The sequence below is a fragment of the Peromyscus leucopus genome, chromosome 3 (assembly GCF_004664715.2).
Source record: "Peromyscus leucopus breed LL Stock chromosome 3, UCI_PerLeu_2.1, whole genome shotgun sequence".
Classification (NCBI taxonomy): domain Eukaryota; kingdom Metazoa; phylum Chordata; class Mammalia; order Rodentia; family Cricetidae; genus Peromyscus; species Peromyscus leucopus.
Window position 1 is genome coordinate 110,903,443 of NC_051065.1, and position 14,386 is coordinate 110,917,828.

Below are 14,386 nucleotides of genomic sequence, written 5' to 3' on the forward strand. Positions count from 1 at the left end.
CTAATGCACTTCAAGTGAGCCTCACAGCATGACAGGATGTGTGTGAAGAAATCAAAGACATCTGACATTAAATATATATGACCTCCTCATAAAGAAAAAGATTTATATGGTTTGGATCCAATACGGGCTTTGGTCATGCTGGTGAGAAATATTTACACATTCCAGCGGTTCTGTGATGCAAAGTCCAGGTGGATCTGAAATGGACTGTGACGAATCTGGAATGATGATGCGGACACCGTAAATATCTCATTAGCAGATTGCCACCACTTACAAAGAAGAAAGCTTTTATTGACTTTATTCATGTGGTCACCACATTTTCAAGACAATTGTGCAAACATTTAGATTTGTTTAATTCAAGGCAAAAACAATCAGGGCCAAAGAAAGTTGCCAACAACTCGTGAGATTGTTTTGTGTCTCATTTAATGTAGGCCCAGGCAATGGGCTGTTTTTCTTCTTCCATTTTAGTTTGCTTAACTGATGAGCTAAATCTATTCCAGTTTATATGTTTACCTTGCCCTAGTTTACAAAGCATCGAAGAAGAGCTTGAGAAACTAAAAAATTATGACCCACCAAAGGTTTGTCTCCTACACCTGTGTAAGAAATATCCAGTGATATTCGAAGCTGTTGCCCTCATCAAAAGTGCTCCAGAGTGCTTCTGCCCACGTCCCCAGACTCTCTTGCTCATCACACCACTTTCTTATCGGTGGTTTGGGGCTTCTCTGCCCTCTCCATTATGACTGTCTCCACCATGTGCTTCACAGTGTTCCTGACTGTATTACTGCCCACTCACATACAGGGCACCTGCCAGGATCCGGTGACATCCAAAGCTCCCTGCCTCCAGGAAGCTTGCCATGAGTACGTAATCCTCAACTGGGCTAACAGAGACATCAGCTTGACAGCTTGAAGCTGGTTTCTTCAGTGGTTTGTGTTCAACTGAATGTTTATAGCTAGTCATGGACACATCGACGAATGTCTTGCACCACCAAAGCAAGTTATTCGGCCTTTAGAAACCTATTCACTTCACCCTCATGCAATCCTAACTACCTCCAGTGCAGAGGGGCAGGAACCTGACTCCAGGGCCGCTGAGCAGGCCAGGACCACCGCCTCTCCCTTCTTTCCCCCTTGAAATGACTGAGTATATATTTGATGTCTCATTTCTTCCTGGCCCAGAAGCTCTGCGTTTCTTGATGGTAACCTTCCCCTTCCAGCCTGGTAGCTCTTTTACCTTAATGTCACACTGAGAGGGAATCAATAAATCAGTGTCTACCGAGGAATTGAGGTAGTGTTCAATAGGACTGAAAGTGTTTCACCATGAAAATCCACTTCTTCAACAAAAGACCATTTGGATGCTGGAGATGAGCTTTTCTCCTTCCCTCTCTCCCTCTCTTCCTCCCTTCCTTTCTTCCTTCTTTGACAGAGTCTCATTTATCCCAATCTGACTTTGAACTTGTAGCCGAAGATGACCTTGAATTTCTGATCCTCCTGAGTTCATCTCCCAATGCTTGGATTATAGGCCCCGTTGTGATGCTGGGGATGCAAATGAGAGCCTCATGTCTGCCAGGCAAACATTCTGCCAATGGAGCCAATTTCCAGCCCTTTTTTTTGTTTTTGTTTTTGTTTTTTTGAGACAGGGTTTCTCTGTGTAGTTTTGGTACCTGTCTTGGATCTCACTCTGTAGACCAGGCTGGCCTCAAACTCACAGAGATCCTCCTGACTCTGCCTCCCGATTGCTGGGATTAAAGGCATGTGCCACCAAGCAGCCCTTGGTTTTTTTTTAACAGCCGGATTTCCTTTCTTTGGCAATGACTTGTTCTTCAGTTGACAATTACCAATCCAAATAATTCTGTCTCCAGGTATCCCATGAATCCAGGTATCCTAATGGTTATGCCATTAGGGTTTTGCTAACCGTTTGACAGGAGAGGGATCAGTATAATTTCTAGGGAGTATGTCTATAAGGGCAGATAATGTGCTATTTTATAGCTGATCCTATTTGCAGAGACATGGGAATGAAGGCTGGCAGAGGGCCCCACCCTTGGCTGGGGAGCTACTACAGTTGATGGCTGCTGAAGGAGGGGGAACCATTTTTCCTCAAGGGTGTGCTGTCAACTGTATGTTTCCATGCTCCAGTTGATGGCCTGTACCCACGGGTTGTGGAATATTACTTTAACTATGTAAAGATGTGCTACACTTGTTTACATTGAGAAATGTTACTTTAACTCTGTAAAGGTGTGTTGCATTTGTTTATGCTGCATTTGTTTAACTATGTAACGATGCGTTGCTGTTTTACCTTGCCTGCCTAAGGCACCTGATTAGTCTGAGGAAAAGCTGAATGGTCAATAGCTAGGCAGTAGAGGGATGGGTGGGGCTGGTGTAGGAGGAGTAATCTAGGCTCGAGGAGAAAATGAGGGAGAAAGAGAGAGAGAAGCCTGGGGCAGCCAGACATGGAGGAAGTAGGAAAGTAGGATATAAAAAGTGAAAAAAGGTAAAAAGTTCCAAGGCAAAACATAGATGAAGAGAAACAGGTTAAATTAAGTCATAAGAGCTAGTGGGACAAGCATAAGGTAAGGCCAAGCATTCATAACTGATATTAAGTCTCTGTGTGATGATTTGGGGGCTGGTGGTCCAAGAAAGCCTTCTATACACATGTGCATGCAGGCAACACTAAATGTGAGGCACACACACACACACACACACACACACACATATATATATATGGCATATATATGGCACACACACACACATATATATATATATATATATATATATATATATATATACATGAAAGCGGGAGAGGAATATGTCGTGTGTCGGGGGTTTCAGGATGGGCCTGGGAGAGGGGAGTAGGGGGTTGATATGATCAGGATACACTATTACATGTATGGAATCCATAGACTATATCATTGAAAAAAACCTGGGACTTGAAGAGCCAAGTTGGCATGGGTTGGAAAAGGGTTTGGAAAGTCTGTTAATGATGAAGGAGTACCTCACCAGCCTGCGCTGCTTCCCTTGGACTCTGTTCATGTAAAAGAGACACAAACCTCTATAAGGATTTCCTAATAAAATAAAAACCATGACAGGCTGCTGGGGAAATGCAAGGATGCTCCAAGAACTTTTCTAGTATCCCGAGGCCAGAGAATTACTGGTTCTGCTGGGTCTGTGCTTTTCCATGTACTGCCTTCAACCCAAATGAGACAGCAGACTTATTAAGGACTAGGAAGCATTCTGGCTACCATATCTCAGGTGTAAGGATCCTTGTTCCTGAAAAACTCTAGGAGAGTCATTTGTGATTAACTGTGACCTTCACACAGCCCTTGGAGAAGGATGTATGGCAGTGTCCACTACCTCAATCACCTTAGCTGTGGAGTCACCAGCCCTCCCTTGAGTTACAGTCTACTGAATAGTGTCACATTCTGAACGTCTTTGCAAAAACAAGCACAGAGCATGAAGAACAAAAATGATACAAAATCCACACTTGGATGAATTGGGACAGGATGAGTTGGGGAGATGGAGTGGGAAAATGGGTTCAAAGAGAAAAACCAGGAAGTTTTTCTGGGATTGGAACAATCCAGATGATAAGAAGTTATAGGACAGAGGTAGAAGGGAACCCAAGTGAAGGGCATCTGAGAACAGGGAGGTATTTTATGGAAGGCATGGTTAGCAGGGAAGTCCCGGTGAAATCAAGAGGGAAAAGGTAAAGAATATATGGATGCCCTGATAGGCTGTGGCAATGCAGCAGCCATTAGAAACTGTCATGAGTAGGTCAGACAGACAGATGGTCATGAGCGCTAGATTGCTGGTGACTGAAGAACTGAGCCTCTTCTCTCTGGTACAGAATGGAGGGCTGCCCCTATGAGATTGTGGGGACTTACGGAGCCCAGATGTCAGGTAGAACTGACAATGAGTAACACAGAGCCCTCCCCGTCCCAGCTTACTAACGTGTTGTCTTTGGCATGCTGGCAATGGAGCAGGTACACAGACTCCATCAATGCGACAGCCCTCAACTATTTTCTGACTACCACTGAGACAGCTGGGCCAAAATCAACTAGGAGATTGCACGTATGGGTGTGATAGCTAAGTACACAGTGTTTGCAGTTTGCACTAAGAGATAATAATGGTGAACTCTGCTAATTAGGCCTTGTTTATATTTCCAATATCACAGCTAATTGCCTGTTTAATCCCATGATATGCTCTTAAAAATATCACTAGGGTTCTTCTTGCTTGGCCTATTTTAAGCATCTGAACAATGCTCTCTTTATCTACTGGGTGTCCTTACCAGCCAAGGCTTCTTTTACATGAAGAAAGCAAAGGATGCATAGAACATCGTGTGCAAAGTACAGAAGCTGTGCGCTCCCATTGTTCTTCCAGGAGAAATATGGTCCTTGGCTGATCGAGTTCAGAGTCAGCAGGCATGAATTATAAAGACTATTTAATATGTCCCTTCTCATTCCAGAAGTGGACAGAAGTTTCTTGGGAGAACATAACATTCTTATTCTAGCCTTAAGACCCAACTGGATGTCACCATCAACTCCATTTCTGTGATACTACTACAATTTCGGTCCTTCAATGTTTTCGTATGTAGTCACTATGATGGCAGAATGTCTATAAATCATGTTCCTGAGCAACATGTAGTTTTGATTTCTGAGTCCCGGGTTTCTAAAAGGGTGATTGAGGTTTGTAAGATCATGGGACAACATCTGAATTTTATAAATAGGAGAGACTGAAGCCTTGATTGGGGATCGTGGACGTGGACAGAGGTGCCACCTGTAGAGACAGTAAAATGAGAATTGGAATTCTAATGTCATGCTTGTCCCATTGACTTCCACTCACCAAGGGCATGCTGAGACGACATGGTGGCAGCTCAGGTCCTGAGTTCACAAAGACCTTGTCAGAAGCCTTGCTCCATTCTGGGCCTGGTTTGCCTTGTCTAGAGAATGGAGATGGCAGTCATTGTCATAGCACAGGGCTTGTTTTGATAATTAAGTGAGAAATGGTGTGGGGAAGCCCACCTAGTGCCTGGCACAGGATGGTTCCCAGTGAAGATTCTCAGAGAAAATATTTAGACTCCCTGTAAACTGAAACTTGATCCCCTTTCACCAGTCTGAGATCTGTTAGCTTTTCACACCTTGATGCACAGGGGCACGCACAGCACAGGTGGAATTATTTAGATTAGGTTAATGGAGATGGGAAGAACCATCTTAGTTGTGGGAGGCACCATGCCATGGCCTGGGGTCCCAGACTGAATAAAAGGAAGATTATGAGCCGAGTGTGAACATTCATCCCCCTCTGCTTCCTGACTGTGGATGTGATGTGACCAGCCACTTCGAGCTCCTGCTGCCATGATTGACAACACCTTGAGCTGTGAGCCAAAGGGAACTGCTTTTGTCAGGATATTTTTATCTCGGCAACAGGAAAAGCAGCTAGCCCACTGGTGTCCATGAAGTGGTGGCAGAAAGTAAAGTATTTGGTGTGTCACGTCACTAGTTTTCGGAGGTTTTTATTGGAGGCATAAGATAGCTTATCTTGACTAGTGCAGGGGGACTAATAGTGTAGTGAGGTCACAGAGGAAAAGATGCTAGACTCCAAGAGCTAAGCAACTCTCCCAAAGTCACACAGATAGCAAGGTGCGGTCCAGGCTGGAATCTGGATTTTTCTTTAACAGTGATGTCTTTGCGGTGCTTCAAACTCTTCCATCTAGTGTGGAATTTCTACTTGCGATGCCGACATATTTTTGTATTTCCCATTTCTAAAATGTCTTCTTATAAGCCATTGGCTTTTGCAGGAAGGGGTTGCTGTGCACTGGTGTAGGACAAAGGACTTGGGAGAGGGCTTCCACAGAGTGGCTGTGCTCCTTTTGCTAAGTGAACAGAGTTCCGCATTTTTTGATTTTTCTGTCTCTCTTTGGCGGGTGATATCCAGTGTCTGGCCTTAAGGTCTGGGCTTGAAACTTCCCCCCAAACCTTCCCAGACTGTCAGGTCTTCAGCCTAAGAATCTACTATCCTACCTTTAAAACTCTCCCGTTTCTGACTTTACCAAGCCCCAAGAACAGGACATTCCTATGAAACAGGAGTCCTACCCATAAAGCAGAAATCGTGTAAATTATACAAAAAAGTAAATAGCTTTTCAATGAGTAAATAGGATTTTAATAATGCACCATGTGGGGTTGGGGATTTAGCTCAGTGGTAGAGCACTTGCCTAGCTCAAGAAAAAGAAGAAGAAAAAAAAAAGAATAATGCACCATGTTAGAAACTAGGGCAGGAAGTAAGTTAGGAGAAAAAAATCTGCAGGCTTACAAAAATGGTGCAAATAAGTTTTCTATCAATGAAAAATATCACAAAACTTTAAAAAATGCTATGGATAGATTAAATAACAGGTGAGACAGAGATGAAGAGAAAATCAGTAATTTGGAAAGCAGAAATGAGGATGTCAACCAGAGGGAAGAATGATATGGTCCCACTTTCGGGTCCCAGAAGGATAATGCAGAGGAAATGTGGGAAAGAGGGAGCTGAAATGACCACCTACAGGCCAGCTCTTATGACAGATGTCAACCCCCACTTTAGAGTCTTTGACGGAGTTTATGGTTAGAGCAGGGCGCTGACACCCAGATGTAAAAACATACCAACCACTCATTTGTAAATTCTACCTTGCTGAGGTTATCAGTTATTAATATAGTTATGAGTAAGCTTTGGAAGCCCAGATGAAATTATGTATGCAAAAAACCCCATGTGGCTGCACAAAGGCCTGATGATCACAAGGTTAAGGAGAGGTCCTACCCATAAAGGATGAGGCCACCCTTTACATAGGGGTCATGGTACACTTGTGAGAATTTGGTTCTTGTCTCCAAACCTCTGAATCCATTTAATTGGGCCTAGAAATCTGAACCTCTTTCCAAACACCAGCCCAGGGAGATTTGCTACAACACTGCATAGTTGCACGAAAGTTGATTCTAACCACACCTGCATTAGTGTTCTGTAGCTTTGAACCTTGGCACTTCAGGAAGAAAATATTGGCTTCAGTATACTTTCAGTCCCTGTGAGGGCACTGTATCTTCCCACTGCCAGAGCACTTCCTAAGACAGGCTTCAATGCCAGGAATACATTTACAGTCCACTGTTGAATAGCTTTACCTTCTGAACCAAAAGTAAAAGAAAAAAGTGCAGTATTTGAAAAAAAAAAAAAAAACAAAAGGTGTGACTTATTAAAAAATGTATTATATATTTCCTTGCAATGGCATTAACATATGTAATAATCAATTACTTTTGAGACAAGGTCTCACTCTGTAGCCCAAGCGGGTCTAGAATTCATGTAGCCCCAGCTGGCCTTGACCTTGTGGCACTCTTCCTGCCTCTGCCTCTGAATGCTGTAACTACAGGCATGAGCCATCGTGCCTGGTTTAAAGATGCTTTAAAAAAAAGTCCATCTGTAGGTGCTTGGTCAATGTTATTAGTAATGCATAATTTGCTAGCCAGTTATTAGTATTATTCATAGTCATTACATCATCATTTCTCCTCTTGTTCCCTGAACTATAACATGGAGAACACAATAATGTTTTCTTAGAATTTTGTTGGGACAGTTATTAAATTAGATAATTAACAGGCTACATGTAGGTTTAACACTTACGATATGCCTGCATGGTTCTAAGGACTTATTAACTCACTTAACTTACTTTTTTTTTTTTGAGATTTCTCTGAAGAACTGGTATGAATTACAGAGCTTAAGCAGATGTTTTGGTGTGAATCAGAAAAGGTCAAGGCAGCCCTGACATGCGTGCACATCATCAGTGAAGTCACCCCATGGCTCTGGGAAAGTCAGCTTAGTTCTCATTCTCACTGTGTCCCAGGGTGTGTCTGCCAAAGAGACAGTCCATACCAGATTCAGGGGCTCCTGTCTTGTGCAAGTTGGCTATTGGTCACCCAGTTCTTTGATGGATTTCACCTGCTAGTTTGGATAACGAGTCTCAACGAAGTCACATAAAGTGGGATCATTTTTTGTTAGGATCCAGTTTGTACAGTTCCAGCAGTGACTGATTCACACTCCCTTTGGTTTGGCCCACTCTCCTAGTCATCACGGTCTGACTCTTGATGCCCTGTGGGAAGATTAGCCACCTGAATGATGCTGTAGCTTCAGCAGTTTCTCAGCGTGTTGCCTCTGCTCATGGGATTGGAGGAGAAGGTATTTAGCAAAGTTCTTCAAGGAAGAAGTAGTAAGACATGGACAGTCAGCCAGGAGGCATATGGCTCTGGATTGATCTGGCTGTTGATGGAAGCCTCTAAGTCCTGTGGACACCTCCGTGAGGGGGACATGGCCATCACGGCAGTGACAAGGTTACAAGGTGGCAGAGTGTCAGGGGTCATCAGGGTCAAGCGTTGGTTCTGTTCAATCACGGTTGAAGAGGAAGCCTCTGAGACCCTCAGAGAATATCTTTATCTAATTCTTATAATGACGACCCTGTGATGTTCTATAGCACAGATGGGAAATTGAGGCTCAAAGGTACTATGCCCATTATCTGGGGCCACACAACTGTGAAGGGTTGACAATTGACAATTGCATGCAAAGAGCCCGATCTGGTCTCCGATACATGCAACCTAATAGGCAGTATTTTCCACTCTCTGTGGAAAGAGCCTTCCTCCATGGCTGTCCAGAGGTGTCCGAGATATCTGAGTAGAAGTCCCATACCAGTCATATACTCATACTGACAGAAGTTCATTTTTTCATGGAAAATAAGTTTCTTGGTGCCCTGGCTGACAAAAAGAATTATCTCTAAGCCATAAGCTGCAAACAGGGGTGAACGTCTATTTAATAGGAATTGGGCCAAATTCATCTCATGTGGCTCCCAAATTGATGATACCTGCCTATGAGGACATGGATTAATTATTATACATTTTCCTTTTAATCCTGAAAGAATGATTATGCTATAGAGACCCAGCAGAACCTTAGACACATCTTTTGCAGCATCATGACACTCTCAGAACAAAATAATAGTCTTAAGACTGGATGGGAAAAACCTTCCCACTTGTTAAATTCTATGTGGATGGGCCAGTCTCAGATTCAATAAAGGCAGGGATGTTTAAGATGATCAGGGACAGATGTTTAACATATTTTATGTAAGAATTGTAGACACAGTTAACTGCCAAGTCTGACTGTTTTTTGAAATACTGGACAGGTGGAGCTCAGGACACATATTCTTGAGCAGTCCGAACTCCTCAGGGCAACCCTCACTTGGAAAAACAGCCTGATCAAAGAAAGCACTTGATTCTCCACTCTTCTCTCTGCACTGTTCACTTTGTCATGGCTACAAAGGTATATTAGAGATGCAAATATTCTCCCTGCACTCCGTGTGTGTGTGTGTGTGTGTGTGTGTGTGTGTGTGTGTGTGTGTGTGTGTGTGTGTGTGTGTGTGTATGTGTTACTGATGTATGAATGTCTTTGCTTTCAAAATCATACTCTCCATACTTTTCTCTCTGTCATTCTCTGTGGGAAAGTCAAGTGTGTGGTGCACATTGTTGGCTCAGTCCCTGGCATCTGTTCCCTTCCCTGATTCCCATTTGGAGCTCCGTGTTTCCGGGAACGCCGACTCCCCTCCACGTTCTGTTCCATATCTTACTGTTTGTCTACTTTGGGTTCCTTTTATATTCACGGTTGAATGTTGAAACTTCCAAGCGGTGCAAAGCTCAGCAAGGTCTGGTCCATATTACCCCAACCTTGTCTCCTCCAGCTCTGCCCACTCCTTTCCACATCTCGTCACCTTCACCGTCAGCCTCTTTACTGTTTCTTGAATATGGTGGATAGCTTCTAACACTTCCACCAAGCATATCTCTGAATAAAACATGTGAAGATCCTGACCCAATTGAACACTTTTCTCTAAACCTCTCATTTTTTTCTTTTTTTGCACACAGAAAGAACATTCCAGTAAAATCAGATTAATTTTAAGCATTCACTATTAAATGCTTCAAGAGGACTTTGCACCAACATTCTGCCCTGGCAGGAATTTCGGAGGATGTGTATTGAGTCTTTCTTCTTGGGTTTAGAAAGAACAATGTGTAATTCAGTTGTGGAGAAGGCTTTGTTGAAAGCAATTGAAAGAGGTATTTACTGGGTGGGGTTTCAAATCTTGTTGCATTTATACAGTGTCAGCTGCTCTGCCGATAGTCACTTAATGAAAGCTTAAAAATAAGAAACATCTGGAAAGTGTGCCAACCGATGCTGGTTTCACAAACTCAACTTTCTGAATGGCCTCAAATAATTTTAATAAACTACGTTAACACATCCAGGGCTTCAACAAACTCAGATTCTATATCTGGTCTTTTCTGCTGCTACAGGCATGGTGAGAATAAACCAGATTCTAATGAAGGACTGAATATCCTGGGAGTAGGGAGGCTCAAGGCTTGTTAAAGTGGCCATAGCTCTGGTAAGGCTCACAAATGGTGCATTTTGCTTACATTTTGAGTGCTGCCCTTTAAAGGAGCTGTGTGGTCACCACCAGCAAATTGAAACATTTTCCAATGCAAAGATGACCTACAATGAGTTTCACACAGCAAACAGTTGGAAGAAGGGTGCTAGCACTCTGAGTTTGCCTTCTACAGACTGTTTAATTTCCTGTTTTAAAACGAGATCTTGAATGGAATTTCTTTCTTAAAGGATTGTTTGGCTTAAACCTGATCCTCTCAAATGCTTTCCTAAATCCTTGCTTTGAGGATTCAGACTCTGGACTCACCTGAAGGTATCATTTCATTTCTTGGATGAGAGACACATTCTCCATCATTCCTAAGCAACCTGAGAGAGTCCTTCTCTAATGCGAATGGCATCGGCAGGTGGACAGAGGCCACTTTGTTCTGTGGGCAGTGAAAATGTATTCTTCTTAACCGTGCATCCTTAAGCTGAAATAAGAAGACCCTCTGCCTAGACACAAATGCAAGACAGAATCAATGTTATTAATACGCACATGGCCGTTTGTGTAGCTGGTGTTTCATGTATCTGGTCTCTTTTTGTTCCAAAATAAAGAGTTGCTCTTTCTGGCAATCTCAATCTGGACTTCCTGGTATTGAGCTAAGCTAGAGAAAAGCGTTATTCAAAATAGAGAAATGAAGGTCAAGATCTTCAGATTTCGTTCTGCTGTGGTTAGTAGGCAAAGCAAAAGACCTTCCAGACTATCTATCCAATAGCTCCTCTCTGTCCGGTGGAGGCCTAATTCAGTGTGAGCAAGGAAAAGTCAGCATCCAAGTGGATTCTTGGGGATCATGTCTAGATCTGCTTAGAAAAACAGGTGAGGACGACTCATTTAAACCACAACACATATGACCTGAGCAAGCCCAGTTGGAAAGTCGTAGGCTGGGCATATTGCAATACAAGTGCGAGTTTCTCTACAACACAAAGGTGAGTAAACAAGCCTGACAAACTCAGTTAATGACTGTGAGGCAAAACCGTGAGCGGTTTAGATACCGTCGAACAGAGCACCCCTGGGAGACATGGAAAACTACAGATAAGTAAGTTAGCAGTCTTAAGTATTCACCCCAGAGCTCCCTCCAGACATCAGAGGTTGCCTGACAGGTGCCTTTCCTAGTAGAAAACTGAGTAATAAAGTAACCTTCCACTTTCCATAAGTGAAAATCAAACTTTGTTAACCCCGAATACTTCATTCAGTAAGTAGGCTACTACTATTAAGTAGTAGCATTCAACCACATAAATGTTCATAGAATTACAAGTCATTCTTGCAGAAGACCCCAAAGAAAGATAATATGTATTTTAAAAAATTAATTTCTTATTTTGAAATAATTACTAATTCACATAACATTGTAACAAACAGTATAAAAAGGTCTAAGGGATTCTATGGGTTGTGTGTGTGTGTCTGTGTGATTTGTGTTTGTGTGTGTGCAGATATGTTGGGGTGCTCACAGTGGCCAGAGGTTGGCATCAGGTGTCTTCTTTATCATTTCTCTACTTTTTTTGAGGCAGGGTCTCTCACCGATCCTGGAGTGCACCAATTGGCTAGACTGGGTGGCCAGTGAATCCCATGATTTCTCCTACTGCCTCTACAGAGCTGGGATCATAGGAACATGCCCCTGTGGGTGCTGAGCATCTGAACTCAGGCTCTCATGTTTGCATGGCAAGCACTTTTCTGACTGAACCACCTCCTCAGATCCCCGGTGTACTCTTTACTCCCAATCCTCACTGATGCACCTTGCAAGGTTTGCTACAATATCACAACCATGACACTGACATTGTCCCAAAGAGATGTAGGGCATTCTCCTAGCCATGTCTACTTCTCTCCTACCTGCCCTTTAGCCTTAACCCTGGGCACATGGTCACCTGCTCACCGTTTCTATCGTGTTCTCATCTCAACAGTATTAAGCAATGAGAAGACAGTAGCATGTTCTCTTTTGGAAGAGTTCCAGTTTGTCTTCCAGAGTCTCCACTGCCTTACAGTCTCCCTGGCAATGGACAAGTGATTCAGTTTCTGCGCATCTCTGGCATGTAGTAAGTCACTCTTCTCTACTTTAGCTGTTCTGATGGGTCTGTAGTGATTTCTCATGATTGCTTTTACCAGTGCCTCCATCAGAGCTGGCGATGGGGAATGTGCTTTTATTGGCATAGCTTCTTTAGAGAAAAAAACTGTCTATGTCTCCCTTTTTCATTTTCTAAATGGCTTATTGGCTTTTTTAAACAGCTGAGTTTGAAAAGTTTTTTTTAATCATCTAGAGACTAGTTCTTTGTTGGATATATGTTTTTCAAATACTTTCTTTCAGTCTTTTTTTTTTTCTTTCCAGTATGTGTTCTTTTATGTAATCGAAGAGCACCATGATAAGAAAAGGCTTTACAACACTGATTACATTCATAGGGTGTTTCTCCAGTATGTGCTCTTTTATAGATTTGAAGTATACAGTGATGAGAATAGGCTTTACCACACTGATTACCTTCATAGGGTTTCTCTCCAGTATGTGATCTTTTATGCCTTTGATGCTGACTATCATATGCAGAGTCTTTACCATATTGAGTATATACAGAAAGTTTCTCTTCAGTTTGGCTTTTTTCATACCTTTCATGTCTTCTAGAGCTTTGACGAAGTTCTTCAATATTATGGTCCTTCCAACTGTACCCTATAATAGTGAGGTTCCTGTAGGTCTCCAGCATTACATCTTTGTAGAGATTCTTCTGGGAAGGATCCAGCAAAGTCCACTCTTCCCAAGTGAAACCAACATGCACATCATCATAGGTCACCACATTCAAGTCATGGTTTCCCAGCTTGTCCATGCTCTCGGCTCAGCTCACTGCAGCAGGACTCACACCACACCACACAAAACTGCTGGAACCAGCTCTTCTTCAAAGCCACATCTGAAGCCACTTTCTTTCAGTCTTTATCTTTTCATTCTTTGTGGAACATTTTGCAGAGCAAGTGCTTTAATTTTGATGAAGACTAACTTACTATTAATTTCTTTCCATTTATGGATCACAACTTTTGGTGCTAAGAGTAAGAAAATTCTCCTAAGATATTTTCCCTGCTTTTTAAAATATGAGTTTGTAGTTTTATATTTTCATTTTAGCTCATGATTCATCTCTAGTTTCTAGATAATATATGGGATTTAAGGTTTTATTTTCCTTTGTAGCTATCATCTTTTAGCATATTCAATTAGAAACAGCTACTTTTCTCCTTATAATTGTTTTTCTACTCTGTGAGAATCACCTGGGCTAATTTGTGTGGATCTGTTTCTAGGTTCCATACTCTGTTCTTTGGTCTGTGTGTCTAGCCATCTGCCAGGACCACATAGTCTCAATTACTACAGCTATGTACGTTTTGAAATTGGGCTTACTGATTCTTCCTGCCCATTTGCCTCTCTCAAAAGTAATGTAGCTATTCTGGCTTCTTTGGCTTTATATATAAAATTTAGAATGTCCTAACCTGGGCTAAGATTTTGATAGAAATTGTTTATACTGTGTAAATTTGGTTAAGCATTGATATTTTTAAATGTCAAATCTTTTGTACATGAACAAACTATATGAATTCATTTATAATTATTCCCATTCACACAGAGATGTGCTGAAGTTGAATCACCAGTGTCGTGGAATGTGGGGGTGGAGTCTTAGGGAGATAGTTAGATCAGGAGGGTGGAGCCCTCAGACTGTATTAGTGTCCTTATAAAAAAGAGAAAGTAACACACTTCTCCTTTTTCTCCCTGCCATGGGAGGTAACAAAGAAGGTGGGCATCTATGAAGTAAGAAAAAAAGCCCTCATGAAATAGGATCCTGGAGACAGGAGCTCATGCAGAGGCTATGGAGGAGTGCTGCTTACTGATTTGCTCCTTATGACTTGTTCAGTCTGCTTTCTTATAGAACCCAGCACCACTCGGCCAGAAGTGGCACCACTCACCATGGGCTGGGTCCTCCCACATCAATC

General features: G+C 42.4%; 1 protein-coding gene across 1 annotated transcript in view; it reads right to left on the minus strand.

Moving 5' to 3' along the window:
* Positions 1-13,245, minus strand: part of LOC114681937 (zinc finger protein 120-like) — a 30,380-nt gene extending 17,135 nt beyond the window's left edge. The window contains exon 1 of the mRNA XM_037204316.1: positions 12,825-13,245. Within this exon, the coding sequence (XP_037060211.1) occupies positions 12,825-13,245 (421 nt within the window). The remainder of the gene's footprint in view (positions 1-12,824) is intronic.
* Between the last annotated feature and the right edge of the window lie 1,141 nt (positions 13,246-14,386).